We start from the raw sequence: 23,620 nt of genomic DNA, 5'->3' as shown, positions 1-23,620 counted from the left end.
TACTACCCTCTGTCTTCTTCCAGCCAGCCAATTCCTTATCCAAACCGCTAACGCACCCTCAATGCCATACCTCCATACTTTTTGCCGTAGCCTACCATGGGGAACCTTATCAAACACCTTACTAAAATCCATATACACCACATCTACCACTTTACCCTCATCCACCTCCTTAGTCACCTTCTCAAAGAATTCAATAAGGGTTGTGAGGCACGACCTGCCCTTCACAAAATCATGCTGACTATCCTTGATCACTTTATTCCTATCCAGATGTTCATAAATCCTATCCTTTTACAATTCTCTCTAAGACTTTGCCCATAACAGAAGTGAGACTCACCGGCCTATAGTTACTAGGGTTATCCCTACTCCCCTTCTTGAACAAGGGAACCACATTTGCTATCCTCCAGTCTTCTGGCACTATTCCTGTAGACAACGAGGACATAAAGATCAAGGCCAATGGCTCTGCGATTTCCTCCCTTGCTTCCCAGAGAATCCTAGGATAAATGCCATCAGACCCAGGGGACTTATCTATTTTCACCCTTTCCAGAATTTCCAACACCTCTTCCCTACATACCTCAAAGCCATCCATTCTAATTAATTGTGACTCACTATTCACATCAGCAATAATGTCCTGTTCCTGAGTGAATACTGACGAAAAGTATTCATTCAGTGTCTCTCCAATCTCTTCAGCCTCCACGCACAACTTCCCACTACTATACTTGACTGGACCTATTCCTACCCTAGTCATTCTTTTATTCCTTACATACCTATAGAAAGCCTTTGGGTTTTCCCTAATCCTACCAACCAAGGACTTTTCATGTACCCTCCTTGCTGCTCTTAGCTCTCTCTCTCTCTCTTTAGATCCTTCCTGGCTATCTTATAACTCTCAATCGCCCCAATTGAACCTTCACGCCTCATCTTTACACAGGCCGCCATCTTCCCTTTAACAAGGGATCCCAATTCCTTATTAAACCACGGCTCCCTCACACGACCCTCTCCTCCCTGCCTGACAGGTACATACTTATCAAGGAGCTCCTTGAACAAGCTCCACATATCGATTATGCCCTTCTCTTGAAGCCTACTTTTCCAAGCCACGCATCCTAAGTCATGCCTCACCGCATCATAATTTCCCTGCTCCCAGCTATAACTCTTGCCCTGCAGTGCACACTTATCCCTCTCCATCACTAGAGTAAGAGTCACCGAATTGTGGTCACTGTCTCCAAAGTGCTCACCTACCTCCAATTCTAACACCTGGCCTGGTTTGTTACCCAGAACCAAATCCAGTATGGCCTCACCTCTTGTTGGCCTGTCTACATATTGTGTCAGGAAACCCTCCTGCACACATTGGACAAACACCGACCCATCTAACGTACTCGAACTATAGTTTTCCCAGTCAATATCTGGAAAGTTAATGTCCCCCATAACAACCACCCTATTACTTTCACTCTTCTCCTGAATCATCCAGGCCCCGTTCCAGCACTGTCCCCCCAGGCCCCGTTCCAGCACCGTCCCCCCAGACCCCATCCAGCTCCGTCCCCCCAGGCCCCGTCCAGCACCCTGGCCCCCAGGCCCCGTTCCCCCCAGATACCGTCGAACACCACACCCCCAGACCCTGACCACCTCTCCTAGGCAGCTGGACTGTACCCCAACAACAAGAGTTGTGCTGCAGCTTCTTCTGTGGAGTAAGTCTACAAATAGTGGGCGCACAGCCACGCACACAATATTTTACTGCGACCTTTTGAGAGGTTCCACATCTGCCCTGTTAAAGAGATTATCTGGGGAAGTGGGGGGGAGGGGGAGGCGTTTAGGATATAGCTCTGTGTAGAACTCCAGGGAAAGTATCAGGAGAGAGAGAGAGGGCAGGAGGGTCAGTCATTTAGAGACGGTGCCTGTTTAATCACTGTAAACAAAAGACGAGATCACCGTTGGAAACACTTGTTTGATGTAATGTTTCTGTGGGAACCTCGAGATCTCCTTTGGCTAATCTTATTTTCAGATTATGGGTATTTGGATAATCGAGGTTCCTCTGTACGAGGTTCATTGCTCTGTGAGACATATATCAGTGCTTATGGGAAGTTCCTATATTGGAGCAGTTAATGGGTAGATTATTATTTTAATTATTTCACCCCCCCTCCCCCCCCCCCCCCCCCCCCCCCCCCCCAAACGCCAGTCGTAGATGATGCAAAAATTGGCTGTGTGCTTGATAATGTGGGCGGCATGGTGGCACAGTGGTTAGCACTGCTGCCTCACAGCGCCAGAGACCTGGGTTCAATTCCCATCTCAGGCAACTGTCTGTGTGGGGTTTGCACATTCTCGTTGTGTCTTTTCCCTGGGATCAGGGAGTCCAGAACTAGAGGGCATAGATTTAGGGTGAGAGGGGAAAGATATAAAAGAGACCTAAGGGGCAACGTTTTCACGCAGAGGGTGGTACGTGTATGGAATGAGCTGCCAGAGGATGAGGTGGAGGCTGGTACAGTTGCAACATCTAAGAGGCATTTGGATGGGTATATGAATAGGAAGGGTTTGGAGGGATGTGTGCTGGCAGGTGGGACTAGATTGGATTGGGATATCTGGTCGGCGTGGACAGGTTGGACCAAAGGGTCTATTTCTATGCTGTACATCTCTTATGACTTTGACTCAAAACGTTACGTCAGCTTTCTTCCCACAGATGCTGTTACACCTGCTGAGTTTCTCTAGCAATTTCTGTTTTTGTTTCAAGTTTCCAGCATCTGTGCTTTATTTTATCCCAGTCTCTGCAATCTTTATTTATAACTCAAATTCTCCAGCCCAGGCAATATCCTGGTCATCTCCTCTCCTCCTCTCCAGTACATTCATGTTCCTCCTTTAATATTGATTCCAGCACTGATCTCAGTCCTCTCGCTGTGGCCTAACCAGCATTTTATAACGTTACAGCACAATCTCCCTGTTCTTAAACTCTCAGCTAATAAAGGCAAGAATACCAAATAGCACCTTACTTTATCTACCAGTCCCACTACCTTAATGGACCAATGGGCTTGGAAACCAAAAGTCTTCTGATATTCTCTGCTTCCCAGGATCCTGCCATTCATCATGTATTCCCTTGCCCTGTTTGTCCTGCCTAAGAGCGTCACCTCGCACTTGAGCTAAATTCCACCTGCTTCTGATCAGCTCAACTATATTCTCCCGCAATTGAAGGCTGTCATCCTCGGTATTTACCACTCCAAATTTTCTTTTAATTCATGTATTTACTGATTGACTGTCCTTCATTCAAGTCTAAATAATTTAAATGCATTACGAACAACAAGCGTCTCAACACTGATCCCTGCAGAAACCACTGAACACGAGCTTGCATTCATAAAGTTGCTTCTTGTTGTTGAGAAAATTCTGGATCCAATTGGCTAAATTTTCTTGGATCCTCTGGGCTGCCACCTTCACAATCAGTCTCCGCTACAGGACCTGATCAAAAGATAAAGTCCAAATAGACCGCATCAAACACATTGCCCTTATCTACAAACCTGGTCACTTCTTCAAAACATTCAATCAAGTTGGTCAGATGTGGGACCTAAGTGTAATTACCATCTGGAGTAGTTTATTTTGAAAAATGTGGTAAATTCAGCCACAGATCAGTAATCCCATCCCATAATAACAAATAACAAACAAGTGCTCAGCAGTGACTGATTTCAACAAAAACAAAACTTGCCATCGCCTCTTGACATTCAATGACATTACTGTCTCTAATGCCCCATCTGGGATTTACTATTGACCAGAAACTAAACTGCACTAGCCCGATTAAACTCTAGCTATCAGAACAGGTGAGAGTCCAGGAATCCTGAAGCAAGTAACTCGTTACTCTGCAAGGCCTGTCTGTCATCTACAAGACACAACTCAGGATGAGTGAAGCTCCCTCAAAACTGAAGAAGGTTCACACCATCCAGGATAAGACAGTCCACTCGATTGGCATCGCATCCACAAACCTAGCAGACAAGACTACAGAACAAGTACTGGAATGGGATTAGAATAGATAGGAGTTTGATGATTAGTGGGACATAATGGGCTGGATGACCTCTTTTCATTCTGTGAAACACTTCCTTTATAAGCATTCATTCCTCCTACCACTGTCACACGGTGACAACTGTGCGTACCATCTACAAGAAACACTAGAAAAATTCACATAGGCTGCTTTAATAGCACGTTCCAAACCATGACTACTTTGATGATACAGTTAAGAGCTGGGTTATCTTCCAGCTGCTAGAATTGTATGTGAGATTATCTGTTTTTCTGAGTTTGCCTTTGCCAAGGGTGTGCTAATGGGATGTTCCTATATTGGAACAGTTAATGGGTAGATTATTATTTTTATTATTTCAATAGTGTTAAAGTTAAGCCAATTCTTTTACTTTTGTCTGTATTTTAACTATAGTGTATGAATAGAGCATGTTTTGATTCAAGCCTGATAATTTGACCAGACAAATTTAGTCTGGAATGCAATACCCGACACATGCCTTTAAAATAAGAAAAAATAGGCTATAGGCTATCTGCTTGATATGTTTTGAGGGGATTTGGTCTGGTCCGTAATACTGCTACCATCAAGAAGGACAAGAGCAGCAGATATAAGAAAACACCACCATTTGCCAGGTAATGATGGTGATAATGTTACCAGATTAGTAATCCTGAAATCCAGGCTTATGTTTGTGCACATGGGTTCAAATTTCACAGATGGTGAAATTTAAACTCCGTAGAAGTCTGCGATAAAAATGCCAGCTGAATGGTGGTCAGGTAACTGTTGTCGATCGTCATAAAGACTGATCTGATTCACTGATGTCTTCTGGAGAAAGAATTCTGCTATTTTACTTGATGTTACCTACATGTAACTTCAGATCCACGGCAATGTGGTTGCCTCTTAATTATTGTTTGGATAATTAGGAATTGGCAATAGGTGCTGGCCTAACAGGCAATGCCCGTACCCCTTGAACAATTTTTTTAAAATAAATCTCCAAAGCTACAAATTCTACCTGCTTTAGGAAAATTTGAAGTATGCATAAAATGCCACACGAAACATATCCCAGAAACGTTGGCAAATATATTACTGCTTAAATAGTTCGAAAAGTTTGTAAAGTCAAACCACTAAGAGAAAAGTATATAAAAGCCTGACTGTTTGAGAGAGGGACTCTGAGCATTTATTATTGATCTAGCAAGCAGTGTATTATAAAGGAAGTTACTTTTACTCCTCAGCATCCCACATATAGGCTGGAAATAATGAAACATCATTGAATATTTAATGAACACTAGATACCATGGGAATTAATGTAGACAGTAAAGTCAATGCTTACATTTTTGCAGGCATCTTTAGCTGCTGAAATATGCATAATTGGTGCTATGCATGGCTTCACAGAGTTGGAGGAAGACATCTTATGACTGTTCCTGCTGGATTGTGAGAGTCCTGAATAGGTTGGAGTGCATTTACTTAGCAGGCTAGTGAAGGAATTAGAAATCAGTGTGGCCTACTGTAAGTCAACGTGTTAGTTTGTTTGTTTGAATTCCACTTTCTGACCACTGAAAATGGTAATGGTGTTGAACTGTGACAGATGTTGCATTGGACTGAATGTTTTGCTGTATGACAAATGTAGGAGACAGCAAGGAATGAATTAGCAATAATAAGAGCTATTTCAGATGTTAAAAGCTTTGAAAAGAGTTTCTAATGTTTTTATCTGAGAATATGGTCTAGTCACAATGTTGTAGTCAGTAATTACTCCCAAATTAGATTTTAATAGTGTTACCTCTCACTTGGTAGTGCACTGGAAATCAAGCTATTCCCAGACTCATCACAGAAGATAAAGATTTTAAGAAGTATGCAGAATTTCCTAACTTAACCTGTTGTTTTAGATCCAGGCTGACAGTGAGCATGGACCACTTGGGACTTAACACATATGATTGTTTATTATAAATAAATAGTTTACAACTACAGATCATCAATTCTGAACCATCAACATATAACTCTACCAGTGAAAATTCTAACCTACATATAAGTTCCCACATCTGCATACATGCAGATAAACAAGTGGTAATGATGGGGGGAAAAATTGGGAAGGCAGACAATGTTTGACAAGATCATCCTTTTGCTGATCAGATTGCTGCTTCTCTGTCTTCCATCTTCTCAATCTGCCTCCTTCAAGTACTTTCATTTGCTTGCAGGATGCACAAAGTGACAAGTTTACACTTATAAAGATTTCTGACTTATTAGTTAAAAGTAACAGCTTTAGGAATTAATCAGGAAGAGTAAATTGGCTTTCCATGTGTTCGGATACTTTCTCCATAGCAGAAACGGGTCCCCTTCCAGGAGACATTGGCTTCTGACCCTAACGTTCACACCGCCAAACTGTTCAATGACCTGGGAGCCACTCATGTGGTTGTTGTCAGGCAGATGGGCTTTGTCACTGGTCCGTGAAATGATGACCAGTTATCAGTCAGCTACTTGATGCCAGACAAATCCCATTCCTACACAGCCCCTGGAATTAGCTCAACTGTAAACAGTGTTTACAATGAGTATTAGGTAACTTGATTTTTTTAAAAAGTCCTACAGTCATAGAGATCTACAGGACAGAAAAAGGCCCTTCAGCTGATCGGATCTGTTCCAGTCAAAATCAAGCACCAACTATTCTTCTCCTATTTTCCAGCACTTGACCCAAAGCCTTGAATGTCTTGACATCACAAGTGCACACATCAGTCCTTGGCTTTTGAACTAGTCTTTTTCCTGTTTAGGTCCACAGTCATTAATACATGAAAATAAAGATTTGCTTTTCACAATAGTTTGTGAATAATTCTTTATTTAACTTGATAAAAGCACCTCATATCCTCCCATATTGAAATTTGTCAACTAGAAATCGTGGAGTTTTAGGAATTTGGGAGGAGACAGTTCAACATTGGTAGTTCATACTGCCACCTGTAATCCCTTTTCCTTCTCTTTGTGAAATCCTTTAATACTACTTTTATGTTTATCTAATTCCCTCTTAAACACTGACTCTACTTCTGAACCTAAATACGTCGGATTTAACAGTGCTCTTACCAAACACTAAACACCTGAATTAAACATCCCGCTAACTGCATTAAAAAATTCTAACTGCTTGTTTTTAAATTTGCAATACAACCCATAAATTTATACTAATGTAGTTAATTTATACTAATATAAGTAAATCTTTTGATCTTTTCTGTTCTGTAAAAAATCCATTTTGAACTTTCAATTCTTGTCATAACTGCATTGTCTTTACCCCAGATATCAAACTTGTCATGGTTCTAATGACTAATAGGTAACAATGTCTAATGCACATTGTGCATAGCATTCCTGTGACAGCCTAAGTGTTATCCTGTTCAAATTCTTCATAACTGGATTTAAAGACAGATAGATAATAGCTGCAAAAGTAGTGAATGAAAATATGTAGTGAAAATGTGAGATGAAATTAAATTGGGAAGAGATTTCTGTGGAGCATAAACCTCAGCACAAATGGTTGGGTAGAGTAGCCAATTTCTGTGCTACAAGTTCTAATTGATTCTTCACTTTAAATGCCATTTAACCAATAGATTTCTCAAGAAGTAGCTCAACTTTAAAGGATATAGCTGTGCATATTGCAAGATTTTTCTGTTCACCTGCATTATTTGATAGGTTCTCCCCAATTCAATTCTATTTCTCCCCAAAATATGATACTGTGTACTTTATCCATTGAATTGCATTGGTCACCTATTTACCTGGTCACTTCCGTACCTTCCTGCATTTCCCAAACCCCACACCCATTGTCTGTCACATTACTTAGTGTGATTCATCTGGTTGAAGGTTTCAATATTAAGCTGTCTTTGGCTTGGTCAAATCATTTACTTACATGGAAGGAAGAGGTTCCTGGAGCAAAAGCTTTCTGGGCTGCAGCAAGGGTGCTGTCAGGATAGACTTTCTCTGCATTGTCATTTCTTGTAATCAAGTGGAATGAATCAAGTTGGCTGATTTCTGTGATAATGGGGACCTTGGAGATAAAGATGGATCATTCACTTGACATTTCTGGCTGAAGGCGGTTGCAAATGCTTCAGCTTAGCCTTTTGTTCTCATGATGGGTTGCACCATTTTATGAAACAGTTGTCTATGGAGCCTTCTCCTTTTGTTACTTTAAATAGCCCCATTCATGTCTGGATTTGGCAGGAATTAAAATTTTGATCTAATCAATTGGTTATGGGGTTGTTTAGCTTTGACTACATCTTACTGCTTTGCTGTCAATGTAACCATATTCTTTGTCTTTCATATTTTCTCACTCTGCTTAAGTTCTACAGTGGCTATATCTTCAAATTGTTAATTATTCCCTAATGAATAGTTTTCAGTACAGTTTTATCTACCTTGAATAAATTGCATATCATTAAATCAAGTCAGAAAGAAATATGATTGTGCTGAAGTTAAAAATGGTTGGCTGAACCACACTGTTTCAGTTAGTTCATTAATGTTCAATATACTTCGAGTTCCACCAAGCTCAGCCTGTAACTTGAGTAACCAGGTTTATATCCATTGAATATTAAATTGATTGACTATAATTAAAGATGTATCACACTTTTTTCCTGTGATTAACTTGTATCAATTCCAATATGTAGTCCAAAACCGAAGATTTCTACCTGCTACCCCTCCATAGAATCATAGAGATGTACAGCATGGAAACAGACCCTTCGGTCCAACCTGTCCATGCCAACCAGATATCCCAATCCAATCTAGTCCCACCTGCCAGCACCCGGCCCACATCCCTCCAAACCCTTCCTATTCATATACCCATCCAAATGCCTCTTAGATGTTGCAATTGTACCAGCCTCCACCTCATCCTCTGGCAGCTCATTCCATACACGTACCACCCTCTGCGTGAAAACGTTGCCCCTTAGGTCTCTTTTATATCTTTCCCCTCTCACCCTAAACCTATGCCCTCTAGTTCTGGACTCTCTGATCCCAGAGAAAAGACTTTGTCTATTTATCCTGTCCATGCCCCTCATAATTTTGTAAACCTCTATAAGATCACCCCTCAGCCTCCAACGCTCCAGGCTTTCCTGTGATAAATCAAATGTGAATAGCTTCTGTTTTGGAATTATTTCACCAAAGATTAACAGAGTTTTAATTGTTAAACCTTATTAAGTTGATTAAAGACTGGATATACAATTGTTATTTTTGAAGAAGTACATTATACTTATGCCCCGGTGTCAATATCAGAATTGCCCAACTTATTCAGTTGTTGCATATTAAACTGTGGCATTCGTTTGCATGATCTTTTCTCCCCAATCCCACCCTGTAGCTCTGGCCAGATTGCTCTCCTCCAGCCGATTTCTCTGGCCACTCCCGTGATCCATTAACAGTAGCCTGCATCTTGACACCCAGCCACATTCTTCAACCAGAAATTAGCATGTAAGAGTGGAGACAAGAGGCAAAGGGCGCCTAAAATGTATAAGAGAGCAAAACAGCAGCAGAGGGACATCAAAAGAAAAGATATTATAGGTTAGAGCAGTGAACTGGCTAAAAATGAAAACATTAGAGAGGGAGAAAGAATAGTTTAAAAAATCTTAAACGTGAAAGTGTTTCTTGCCTTTAGGATGTCCTAAATTGTTTTGCAAGTGTTATCAGTATTGCAATATAAGAAGAAAACACTCTAATTCATCTTGAACAGTATCTCATGAAGTCAGCTGGCAGGTTTGTTTTTTTTATTTCAGAAACTAATTTATATTTGCTTTATACAATTTTATGTAATGTAGGTATGAAAATAAAGAGAGACGTGTTTATTTTACACTTTTATGTCTGGAAACAGTACTAAAGGAGATAGAAAATCCTTAGCAGCATCATAATAGATTATTCATTTCATAGTGAGACATCCTTGCCCTTGCAAACTGTATATTATATACTCAGTGCTACAGGTTTTCCATTACTCCTTTATAAAGCATTGTCTTATGTGCTATTAATAATACCATGGATATAAACTAAGGATATAACTATTTAATAATGGCAATGGTATCGCCCCCCTGCCGTCCCATTGCATCCACTTATTCAGTTGAATATATTAGCTGCTTGCATTAATTGTCTCTTTGCTATTTTTCACCCACATTTTATCTCCCAGTGACATTAGGCTAAAGAAAGATATTAGTGCGTGCATGTTTTCTAACAACACCCAGCCCTACCTCAAATGACTCCACTATTGCTAAATTAGCAGACTACTTATCCAACACCAAGTAGTAGATGAGTAAAAATCTCCTTGAGAAAAACTGAAGTCATTGTTTCACATCTTTGATTATACTGTGGCTTTGAGAGTATTTTGTCTTTTCTTTGAGATGTTTTAAGCCATAGGGTAACCGAGCTGTCTTCTCGAAGCCAATAAAGTAATCAGTTTATGAGACCTTGGGAGTTTTTTAAAGTCCAAACAATAGAAGCAGCATGAATGGGTGGAGTCAGGTTCCCACAGAACCAGGGTTGTAGTTTAGCTTTCAGCAGTTGTTGGGGATTTGAAGATGGTCATGGAAGCTTTCTCTCTGTTGTAGCTATAAGTTTGGGTTCTCTCTCTGATGCCAGAATTGCACGTGAGACAGTCTGTTTTACTGACTTTGCTTTTGCCAAAGGAATGGTTATGGGAATTTACTATATTGGAACAGTTGCTTTTAGTCGTTGAATGATCTATTATTCTGTTAAGATTTCCAGTAAAATTAAAGTTATACCCATTCTTCTCTCTTTCGTTTGTGTTTTAACTGCAGGGTAAGAATAAAGTGTGTTTTGGTTAAAGCCATGTAATACAACCAGTTAAATTACATTTGGGATACAGCACCTTATACTTGCCTTTAAATAAGATAAAAGTTAGGGTCTAGGCTATCTCCTTAACATATTTGCAGGTCGTTTGATCTGCTCCATAACACATTCCATAACTACTGAATACTTTTGTCTGGCTAAGCCACTCTGTTTGCAGTCTTGGTTTCTTATTTGACCCTGAGATGAGCTTACAACCACAGTCATACCATAGCTAAGACTGCATATTTCCACCTCATAATATTGTTTGACTTTGTCCCCATCTCAGCTCACCGAGGCAGCATGGTGGCTCAGTGGTTAGCACTGCTGCCTTACAGTGCCAATTGGATTCCAGCCTAAGGTGACTGTCTGTGAGGAGTTAGCACATTCTTCCTGTGTCTGCATGGGTTTACTCCAGTTGCTGCAGTTACCGCCAGTCTAAAGATGTGCATGTTAGGGTGAATTGGCCAGGGGAAATTGCCCGTAGGATCCAGACATGTGTAAGTTATGTAGATTAGACATGGGAAATGCAGGGTTACAAAGGTGGGTATGGGTGGGATGGTCTTCAGAGGGGCAGTGTGGACTTGATGGGCCGAATGACCTGTTTCCACACGAGGGATTCTGTGATGCATTGCATTCTGATTCACACATTTGACTCTTAGCAAGCTTGAACTAGTTCAAAACTTGCACAGAACCATGTTCATTGTTCATCCTTGTGCTCACCAATCTATGTTGGCTCTCAGTCAACTAACATCATAGAATTATACAGTATACAAGAGACCATTCAGCCTTTGAGTCTATACTATTTCCTACAGTAGTTCCACTTTCCCGCACTAGGCCCACAGCTTTGAATGTTATGACGCCAGTGTTGGACTGGGGTGGACAAAGTTAAAAGTCACACAACACTAGGTTATAGTCCAACAGGTTTATTTCGAAGCACTAGCTTTAGGAGCGCTCTGGCCACAATCACCTGATGAAGGAGCAGCACTCCGAAATCTAGTGCTTCCAAATAAACCTGTTGGACTATAACCTGCTGTGGTGTGATTTTTAACATTATGGCACTTAAAGTGCTCATCCAAGTACTTTGTTAAAGGTTGAGGTTTCAAGCTAATGTGATAACTTTGAAAATATATTCTCTAGTACATAAAACTAGACAACTGATGCCAGAGTTTTATGTTTGATGCCTTGACGTTATGTTTCCAGGTAGTACGTTGTAGACCCAACCAGTTTTTCCTCAAATTTCCCTAAAACTCCCATCTTTCACTTGAAAATTATGCCGCCTCATTATTGATCTTTCAGCTAAGCAGACTAGCTGCTTCCTGTTCATTCTGCCCATAATCTTCATTGCTGCAATGCTCCATCCTGGGCAACATCCTGGTGGACCACCTCCAGTGCGATCACATCCTTGCTATAGTGTGCTAATCAGAATGACATACAGTACTTGAGCTATGGACTAACCGAAGGTCTGAACACCTTTAACATAATGTCTCTGCTCTTATAATCTATGCCATGACTGATAAAGGCATGTATCCTGTATGCTGCCTTAACTACACTATTAACCTGTCCTGCCACCTTCAGAGATCTGTGGACTAGCACTCTGAAGATTCCTCTGTTAGTTTGAGCTTTCTTGTGTCATTGAATGCTCCCTTGTCTTATTCATTCTTCCACATGCAACATTTTATCAGAGTTAACTTCCATCTGCCTCCGATCTGTCCATTTGAATAATCTGGTTACATCCTCCTGTAACCAAAGACCCGCCTTGCTCACTATCAACCACTTGTCTAATCTTCATGTCATGCACAAACTTGTATATTGTAACCCTACATTCTCAGCTATATCACTTATGAATATCACAAACAATAAGGGTCCAGCACACATTTCTGTGGTACACTACTGCACACCAGGCTTCAGTCACACAAAAACATCGACCACCATTCTGTCTCCTGTCATTAAACCATATCCAAGTTAATGTGATAACTTTAAAAATATGAACATCAAAATATTCTCTAATACATAAAACTGGACAAACGTGATGCCAGATATGTATTATGTATGATGCCTTGAGATAGGGAGGCACTACAGGAAGGCATGATATCAATTATATTTGATATTAGGCTCACTTCCGTATGTGATGTTGAAGGAATGTTACAATGCCCAAGGTAGTTGAGGTAGAAAGTGGACCTCAGTGTCTGTTTGAGACAAAAACAGATCTAAGAAGGCACAGTTTTGTGGAATAATGTGCTTTACCCAAAGCGCACCTAAAGACACCTGACTGGATAGGAGGGTTGATAGTTCTCAATAGGAGCCATTTATCAAGGTACTGGCCAGCTCTTCAAAACAGGTATGTGAACACTTAGAGTAGATAAAGAATGGAACTCCTTCTCCTCTGTTGCTTGACCTGCTGTGCTTTTACCAGCTCCATTCTTTATCCAATCTGACTCTCCAGCAAATGCAGTTGTCACTGTCAAATTCTTTGAACACTTCTAACAGCTTGCATTTATATACCTCCATAGAATCATACAGCACAGAAACAGATCCTTCAGTTCAACTTCTCCATGCTGACTAGTTATCCCAAACTAGTCCCATTTACTTGTGTTTGGTCCATATCCCTCTAAATCTTTCCTATTCATGTGTCTGTTTGAATGCCTTTTAAGTATTGTAATTGTATCTGTCTCAATCACTTCCTCTGGCAGCTCATTCTATACATGTACCACCCTCTGTGTGAAAAAGCTGCCCTTTGGGCCCCTTTTAAATCTTGCCCCTCTCACCTTAAACATATGCCCTCTGGTTTTGGACTCACCTACCCTTAGCTATTGACCTTATCTGTGTCCCTTGTAAATTTCTATAAAATTACCACTCATCCTCACACTTCTCTCATTTCATCTAGCTCCACAACTCTCCAAGGTATCTGTGTAAATCTAATTCTTGTGCATCGTCGATTTTAATTATTTCATCACTGGTGGCTATGTTTTCGGTTATATAGGGCCTAAGATCTGAAATTTCCTCCTTATGCCTGTCACTTTTTCCATTTTTCTCCTTTTGGACAATATTTAAATCCCACCTGCTTGACTAAGCCTTTGATCATCTGGCTTAATGTCTTATTATGTGGCTTGGTATTATTTATTTTATTCACACCTCTGTGAAGTGCCTTGGCATACTTTATTATATAAAAGATGCTATATAAATAGAAGTTTGGAATAAATACTTTAAAAAATTAACTCAATGATCATGTTGCTTTAATAATGAACATTTTAAATGTATTACCTCTTGCGTGTTCAGTTAAAACTCATTTTATTAAACAGCCAAAGCTCTCAAATATTTAGTTGGTACTTTTCCGTTGTCCTTGGTCTTTCTTTTGACCCAGCATACATCCATTTAAATTCAGATATTGTTGTGGTTCTGTTCGCCGAGCTGGGAATTTGTGTTGCAGACATTTCGTCCCCTGTCTGGGTGACATCCTCAGTGCTTGGGAGCCTCCTGTGAAGCGCTTCTGTGATCTTTCCTCCGGCATTTGTAGTGGTTTGAATCTGCCGCTTCCGGTTGTCAGTTCCAGCTGTCCATTGCAGTGGTCGGTATATTGGCTCCAGGTCAATGTGCTTATTGATTGAATCTGTGGATGAGTGCCATGCCTCTAGGAATTCCCTGGCTGTTCTCTGTTTGGCTTGATTCCTGATGAAGGGCTTATGCCCGAAACGTCGAATTTCCTGTTCCTTGGATGTTGCCTGACCTGCTGCGCTTTTCCAGCAACACATTTTCAGCTCTGATCTCCAACATCTGCAGACCTCACTTTCTCCTCGAAGGTTTCTGGCTCAGAGACAAAGATGCTCCCCACAGGGCCACAAGACCTTAATTCTGTTCTATTCAGTCAAGAATCAGTGCTCTGAATAGAGCATCGTGTGATATGATGATGAAATCAAAACTCTAGTTGTAAGCAAACAGCTCCACCAGCTTCTGAAAAGATAGAGCAGGTTGGGTGTGGACTTTGTTTGAACAAAGTGTCTGTAAACAAATGTTGCAAACAAAAAGGGAATAAGATAAGAATAGCTGTGATTAGTCAGTTTGGAACTATGTCAGAAATGTTGGCAAAAGCTCTTCCACGCTGGCATTCCTGCAAGATAAACAGCAGTGAAGCGACAAGTTGAGGTGATCTCCAACACTCCAATTGTGCCGTTGTCAGGAGTCAAATAAAGACTAAATAAATATCTTGACTGGTGGTCATATTAAAATATTATTACATTCTATTATTTCTAGGAAAGCTAGTTTGATTGAAATTCTGCAAGGAATAGACTATCTTTTTGCAAATGGGTATTCCATTTTTGAGTAATATCCAAGTAGTTCTCAGTGGTATGGTGTTCTGGCTATAACTCAAATGTCTAACTGGAAAGAGCATGATTTGGAGATGCCGGTGTTGGACTGAGGTGTACAAAGTTAAAAATCGCACAACACCAGGTTAAGTCCAACAGGTTTAATTGGAAGCACACTAGCTTTTGGAGCGATGCTCCGAAAGCTAGAGTGCTTCCAATTAAACCTGTTGGACTATAACCTGGTGTTGTGTGATTTCTAACTTTGGAAAGAGCATACCTTTGCTGAGCGAACATACTTAATTATACGTAGCCTTAATATTAATACTGCAAGTCAAAGCAATATGCCAAATAACTCACTATAATAGATGAACCTGCAGAAGCAATGCATTGTGAGTAGTGTAGGAGCTATGCTCTGGCATTCTGAACATTTTATTTTGTGTGGGTGGTTGGTAGTGCTTTACAAATTAATCGGTTATAACAACAGATCCGGAGTACTACAGGGATTCCCTAATCTTCAATGCACTGCCTGCCCACACTCTGCATGCACTGCAAGTAGGATGCCCTGAAGAATTTTAAACACTCTATCTTTGGTAGTTCATTTTATTTTGTAGTTCCTTTAAAGATGGAATATCCCAGGATGTAAGTCATTAATGTCCTTGTGTGCTGTGCCCCAAAATGGGCAACCTGTATATACTTGTCATTTGCAGAATAACCTTTTGATTTTATTTGAACTAAGTGCCTTGCTTTCAGGAAAGACAATTAGGCAAGCGTTGTAAGAAATTCAGGCAAACCCCATACAGATGATTGGAAATAGGCTGCATGTTTACATTCTCTCTCGGGAAATGGTAGATATTATCAAGCAGATGAGAGAAACTGGCTTTCTCACAAATCAAGCAGAATAGATGGAAAATAAAGGATTCCAGAAAATTTGCAACATGTGAAGCCAACACAAATTATGAATGGCACAGCAGCAATTTAATATGTATACATGGCATTGGCTAATTGCATAAGTTGTTTTATCTCAAATTAGAATCTAATAATTACTGATTCTGTGGAGTTAATTGTGTACACTATGTTCTTGATCAGGAACAGGTACTTTTGGTAAAGAGGATAATTTTGAATTTTTGAAACAATTGAAATGTATACATGCAGAGGACAAAAAGCTAACTGAATTAATGGTCATTACAGGTAGATGACGTTGCATTGGTGATATCATCAGATCTGTGACTCAAAGAACCATAGCTAATGCTGGTCACAGCTGGTGCAATTCAAATGTACATTAATAAAAATGTAGAATTGAGTTAGTCTCCATGCTTATAGTTTGATGGCTATCACTGACTGTCATAAAATCCCTTCTAGTACATCTCCTTTGGAAAAAAAACTCTATCGTCCTCGCCTGGACTGGTCTAAGATGTGACTCCACAGCAATGTGATTGACTTTCAATTGTTCAGAAATGGCTGTAACAAGCCATTCAGTTCAAGGCTCATCAAGAATGAATAATGGGCGCTTTCATATGAATCAAGCTAAGTAGAAGGAAAAGCAATGCATTCATCCCTGAAGTCATTAAGAGACCAGGTGCCATGCACTTGTTGCTCATAATATATAAAATAACCTTTTCAAAATTTTGTTTGTGTCACCCATGATATTTTAAAATGAGGAAATGGACAGTAGTGGAAGGAAATACATTAACCCAGTAGTTGAAAGGACAACTCAATTTGTGAAACTGATTTGAGAGCACTTCAGTCGTGCTGTCTCAGTTGTGTGGTAACCCATTTTCCTTGCTGTAATTTGGAAAGTTTTGCACAACATTGCAGATAGTACAGGAAAATTAACAAGACATTTTAATATAGATTGGGTTTGCTCTAAATATGTACTTACATCAAACCTAACCTTTTTTAATCAAATGGTTGTCATATTTAAAAGATCAAATGCTTGCAAATTTCAGGTTTTCAGTCAGAATTGTTGGCTCACCACATTTAAACACTGGAACTTGACTGCGTATGAGCACATGCTGCAAAAATGTCTTATGGGACTGACTGCAGCACAGTATGTATCATATTAAACCAGTGATGAACCTGCTTTTTACTTTCCTTCAGGTGCTGGCATGGTTGTGGATTGGGAACAGGAGACTGGTCTCTTAATGACTTCAGGAGATGTCCGCATTATTCGTATCTGGGACACAGACCGAGAGACAAAAGTACAGGTAAAAACTGCTTGCAAGAATTATCTTACTAATTAAAGGTGATGAGGCAGTCCAAACTTTGGGCTGCATTTACCCCACCATGTATATGCACAGCTTGTTTTTATTAAATTCTGGATTAGTGGTGCTGGAAGAGCACAGCAGTTCAGGCAGCATCTGAGGAACAGTAAATCGACGTTTCGGGCAAAAGCCCTTCATCAGGAATAAAGGCAGAGAGCCTGAAGGGTGAAGAGATGAGCTAGAGGAGGGTGGGAGTGGGGTGAAAGTAGCATAGAGTACAATAGGTGAGTGGGGGAGGGGATGAAGGTGATAGGTCAAGGAGGGGGGTGGAGTGGATAGGGGGAAAAGAAGATAGGCAGGTAGGACAAGTCATGGGGACAGTGCTGAGCTGGAAGTTTGGAACTAGGGTGAGGTGGGGGATGGGGAAATGAGGAAACTGTTGAAGTCCACATTGATGCCCTGGGGTTGAAGTGTTCCGAGGCGGCGAGTTTGTTTCGGAACACTTCAACCCCAGGACATCAATATGGACTTCAACAGTTTCCCCATTGCCCCTTCCCCCACCTCACCCTAGTTCCAAACTTCCAGCTCAGCAATGTCCCCATGACTTGTCCTACCTGCCTATCTTCTTTTCCCCCTATCCACTCCACCCCCCTCCTTGACCTATCACCTTCATCCCCTCCCCCACTCACCCATTGTACTCTATGCTACTTTCTCCCCACCCCCAGTCCCCTCTAGCTTATCTCTCCACCCTTCAGGCTCTCTGCCTTTATTCCTGATGAAGGGCTTTTGCCCGAAACGTCGATTTTACTGCTCCTCGGATGCTGCCTGAACTGCTGTACTCTTCCAGCACCACTAATCCAGAATCTGGTTTCCAGCATCTGCAGTCATTGTTTCTACCTTGTTTTTATTAAATGTTGTTGTTTCAGAAGAGTCCCTGACATTGACATTTTTTCAAACTGAAATGCAACGATGCCCAACAGAGATCTTCAAAAAGCAATTTCATTGTTGTTACTTAAGGTGAACAATTGACAGACGGTTTGAGTGGCCTTTGTTCCTAATAGGTGTACATGCTCTACAAAGGCACCTCTGACAGCTCGCAAGCAGATTCTGAGAATGCCAAAGTCTACATTAACCAAAGGATTCGCTTCTAGGGGAAAGTCCTTTAGCTAAGAATCATGTAGCAGCAAAGATATGTTTGTCATGAATCCATGTCAGACATAGAAAATCAAGAACTTTGTTCATATATATATATATATATATATATAAATAAAATAATAAGGTGGCAACTAATTTTGATTTTCTGAAATACGAACCTTTTACAGTTTCTCACATGGTATTTTGGAGATGGGGAGAGTTTTGAATTAGGGAGGTTGGTGACATGCCTGAACCCCATCCTTTACCAAAGTAAAATCAGTGGCAGGGAGTTCATTGCTGACCACTAAATCCATGCAAAGTGAGGCCCTTGAGTGGTCAATTAATAACTAATAAAGGGCCTCAACCCACTACTGATATCAACCCAGGGAGAAGGTCTGTGTGCATGTCTTGTGGAAATAGTGTGAAAACTAGAGGACATAGGTTTATGGTGAGAGGGGAAAGGTATAAAAGAGACCTAAGGGGCAACATTTTCACTCAGAGGGTGGTACGTGGATGGAATGAGCTGCCAGAGGATGTGGTGGAGGCTGGTACAATTGCAGCGTCTAAGAGGCATTTGGATGGGTATATGAATAGGAAGAGTTTGGAGGGATGTGGGCCGGGTGCTGGCAGGTGGGACTAGATTGGTTGGGATATCTGGACGGGTTGGACCAAAGTGTCTGCTTCCATGCTGTATATCTCTATGACTCTATAACTGCTGAGATCCAGTGCTGTAGCCTGCTGCTGACATCTATTCACTCTTCACCCTGCAACTGGTACCCTGCTCTCCCATGAAGCATCTTCCACCATTACTTACCTGTGGCCTAGGTCCCTCTAGATGTGCTTCCAGCAGAAGCTAGGGCTTCCACGTTGATCCTGCTGTGTCCAGAGGAACTGTTTGGTTTCTGATTGGCTAGCATCCTTCAGCACGTGTGATATGTGCCCCAGCATACTAATTTTCAGGAGAGGCTACCACTGGCTGCTTAAGTAGCATTTAATACCAATGGGTCTTCCCAGAGGAAATGATACTCTTCTCTTTCTGCATCTCCAGTCAATAGCTGAGACCCAATGCCTCCACTTTTCTCAAATTACAGGACTTAGGCAGCATGTCGGAATGCCGGGGTCTATGTTTAACGTGTCAGGTGTTTCTATGGACTACGCACCCAGTGCATTTTGTATTCTCAAAGTTGTATCTGGGTCTGAAAACTATTTAAACTGTTTGGGATTCCCCTGGCGGATCAGCTTTGCATTCTTCGCTTTGTAGCAGTACTCCTATTGCATGTATTGGTTTGTTATTGGGAATTTTTGTCAAATGTGTAAATTCTAGTTATTTACTGTAAAACTATGGGGTATGTAGTCTAGTAGTGTGTTAATATAGCTTTGCCCCTAAACCTGTAACAATAAATCACATTCACTGCTTGCATGTTCCTCTTTCTAAGTGCCAGTTGGCTATTCTAAAGCCTTGGCAAACAGAAGGAAAAAAGATTTAAGGCCACAATAGTTTCCAGTTGTTGGTCTGTTTGGTCATGATTTCATGCTGTAATTGGTACCCTGTTTGGTGTTGAATTAATCAAAGCAGTGGAGCAGTTTGCTGTGTTGTTTTATCAGTCCCTGTCTGATAGAAACTCCTTTAGTACTTTCGTTTGGTTTGCCGTTACCAATTACGGTAAACCTTTAAAATGCTGGTTTGGACTCAACAGGGTCATTGTATCTGATTCTGGACAACATACTTTAATGAAGAATGCGCAGGTTTTACATAGGGGTCCAGAAAAGTTTTAAGAGATTGGTTCTAGGTTTGAGAATCATCAGTTGCTTGGGTAAATTGGAGAAATTGGTGTTCTTGTGGGAAGACAAGGTTGAAAGAATGTTTGATTAAGATGTTAATAAACCACAAGGAATCTGGGCAGAATAAACAGGTGAGAAATTGTTTGCACAGATTTAAAAGAACCAACAGTATCGTGAAGGTTTTTACAGAATAGTTAGATTGTAAAGACTGTATTTTTATTTGGCCTTTATTTTGATTGTGGACTAAAATGGGAAAAGAGTAAAAAATGAGGTCTGCAGATGCTGGAGATCACAGCTGCAAATGTGTTGCTGGTCAAAGCACAGCAGGCCAGGCAGCATCTCAGGAATAGAGAATTCGACGTTTTGAGCATAAGCCCTTCATCAGGAATAAGAGAGAGAGCCAAGCAGGCTAAGATAAAAGGTAGGGAGGAGGGACTAGGGGGAGGGGCGATGGAGGTGGGATAGGTGGAAGGAGGTCAAGGTGAGGGTGATAGGCCGGAGTGGGGTGGGGGCGGAGAGGTCAGGAAGAGGATTGCAGGTTAGGAGGGCGGTGCTGAGTTGAGGGAACCGACTGAGACAAGGTGGGGGGAGGGGAAATGAGGAAACTGGAGAAATCTGAATTCATACCTTGTGGTTGGAGGGTTCCCAGGCGGAAGATGAGGCACTCCTCCTCCAGCCGTCGTGTTGTTGTGTTCTGCCGGTGGAGGAGTCCAAGGACCTGCATGTCCTCGGTGGAGTGGGAGGGAGAGTTAAAGTGTTGAGCCACGGGGTGATTGGGTTGGTTGGTTCGGGCGGCCCGGAGGTGTTCTCTGAAGCGTTCCGCAAGTAAGCGGCCTGTCTCACCAATATAGAGGAGGCCACATCGGGTGCAGTGGATGCAATAGATGATGTGTGTGTCAGTCCTTCGACTGACTGAACTGGTCCTCACCCTGAAACCGCAGACAAGGGAGGCGCGGTGGTAGTTTGGCGCACTGACCTGTATACCGCTGAAGCCAAACGCCAGCTCGCGGACGCCTCCTCTTATCGCCCCCTTGACCACGACCCCACCTCCCACCACCAAACCATCATCTCCCAGACCATCCAGGACCTCATCACCTCAGGGGATCTCCCATCCACCGCCTCCAACCTCATAGTCCCACAACCCCGCACCGCCCGTTTCTACCTCCTGCCCAAAATCCACAAACCTGCCTGCCCCGGCCGACCCATTGTCTCAGCCTGCTCCTGCCCCACCGAACTCATCTCCCAATACCTCGACACGGTCCTGTCCCCTTTAGTCCAAGAACTCCCCACCTACGTTCGGGACACCACCCACGCCCTCCACCTCCTCCAGGATTTTCGCTTCCCTGGTCCCCAACGCCTTATTTTCACTATGGACATCCAGTCCCTGTACACCTCCATCCCCCATCACGAAGGACTCAAAGCCCTCCGCTTCTTCCTTTCCGGCCGCACCAACCAGTACCCTTCCACTGACACCCTCCTTCGACTGACTGAACTGGTCCTCACCCTGAATAACTTCTCTTTTCAATCCTCCCACTTCCTCCAAACTAAAGGAGTTGCCATGGGCACCCGCATGGGCCCCAGCTATGCCTGCCTCTTCGTAGGATATGTGGAACAGTCCATCTTCCGCAACTACGCTGGCACCACCCCCAACCATTTCCTCTGCTACATCGATGACTGTATCGGCGCTGCCTCGTGCTCCCACGAGGAGGTTGAACAGTTCATCAACTTTACCAACACCTTCCATCCCGACCTGAAATTCACCTGGACTGTCTCAGACTCCTCCCTCCCCTTCCTAGACCTTTCCATTTCTATCTCGGGCGACCGACTCAACACAGACATCTATTATAAACCAACTGACTCCCACAGCTACCTGGACTACACCTCCTCCCACCCTGCCCCCTGTAAAAACGCCATCCCATATTCCCAATTCCTTCGTCTCCGCCGCATCTGCTCCCAGGAGGACCAATTCCAACACCGCACAACCCAGATGGCCTCCTTCTTCAAGGACCGCAGATTCCCCCCAGACGTGATCGACGATGCCCTCCACCGCATCTCCTCCACTTCCCGCTCCTCCGCCCTTGAGCCCCGCTCCTCCAACCGCCACCAAGACAGAACCCCACTGGTTCTCACCTACCACCCCACCAACCTCCGCATACAACGTATCATCCACCGCCATTTCCGCCACCTCCAAACAGACCCCACCACCAAGGATATATTTCCCTCCCCTCCCCTATCAGCGTTCCGCAAGGACCACTCCCTTCGTGACTCCCTCGTCAGATCCACACCCCCCACCAACCCAACCTCCACCCCCGGCACCTTCCCCTGCAACCGCAGGAAATGTAAAACTTGCGCCCACACCTCCACACTCACTTCCCTCCAAGGCCCCAAGGGATCCTTCCATATCCGCCACAAGTTCACCTGTACCTCCACACACATCATCTATTGCATCCACTGCACCCGATGTGGCCTCCTCTATATTGGTGAGACAGGCCGCTTACTTGCGGAACGCTTCAGAGAACACCTCCGGGCCGCCCGAACCAACCAACCCAATCACCCCGTGGCTCAACACTTTAACTCTCCCTCCCACTCCACCGAGGACATGCAGGTCCTTGGACTCCTCCACCGGCAGAACACAACAACACGACGGCTGGAGGAGGAGCGCCTCATCTTCCGCCTGGGAACCCTCCAACCACAAGGTATGAATTCAGATTTCTCCAGTTTCCTCATTTCCCCTCCCCCCACCTTGTCTCAGTCGGTTCCCTCAACTCAGCACCGCCCTCCTAACCTGCAATCCTCTTCCTGACCTCTCCGCCCCCACCCCACTCCGGCCTATCACCCTCACCTTGACCTCCTTCCACCTATCCCACCTCCATCGCCCCTCCCCCTAGTCCCTCCTCCCTACCTTTTATCTTAGCCTGCTTGGCTCTCTCTCTTATTCCTGATGAAGGGCTTATGCTCAAAACGTCAAATTCTCTATTCCTGAGATGCTGCCTGGCCTGCTGTGCTTTGACCAGCAACACATTTGCAGCTAAAATGGGAAAAGGACTGTTTCAAAGTCAAAGATTGTCAAAGGAATTGCACTTTTAAGTTGCTGGATCTCATTGTGAATTATGTTCGCACTGCTGCTTTAAGCAGTGGGGAAGAGAGATGTGACGACCTGGCACCAATGTCTAAGTGTACATAGTGAGGTTTGCCCAGCAAAAGACTGTTGATTGGTTTGTACAGGGGTGACCTGTCATGGATGTTGGAAATTGAACAACAGTCCTCTGGCTCCTGGGCAGATGAACAGTTTCGATATTTACCATAGAGAGGGGTGAAGTCTCCAGACTTCTAGGAGAGCCAATTCTATGTCTTTATTTTTCTATAGTACCTGAAGCATGAAGAAGGCCAGTTATTTTCTCCCACCTGTTGCTGTAAGCTGTTGCCTTTTTCAAGTAGTTAATGTATCAATT

General features: G+C 42.7%; 1 protein-coding gene across 1 annotated transcript in view; it reads left to right on the top strand.

The window, feature by feature from the left end:
* rptor (regulatory associated protein of MTOR, complex 1) overlaps window positions 1–23,620 on the top strand; it is a 383,050-nt gene that overhangs the window by 337,232 nt on the left and 22,198 nt on the right. Inside the window, exon 29 of the mRNA XM_060844826.1 lies at window positions 17,149–17,255. Coding sequence (XP_060700809.1) covers window positions 17,149–17,255 — 107 coding nt within the window. The remainder of the gene's footprint in view (window positions 1–17,148; window positions 17,256–23,620) is intronic.

Source organism: Hemiscyllium ocellatum, chromosome 25, assembly GCF_020745735.1.
Source record: "Hemiscyllium ocellatum isolate sHemOce1 chromosome 25, sHemOce1.pat.X.cur, whole genome shotgun sequence".
Taxonomy (NCBI): Eukaryota; Metazoa; Chordata; class Chondrichthyes; order Orectolobiformes; family Hemiscylliidae; genus Hemiscyllium; species Hemiscyllium ocellatum.
This window is presented reverse-complemented; position numbering and strand designations above follow the sequence as displayed.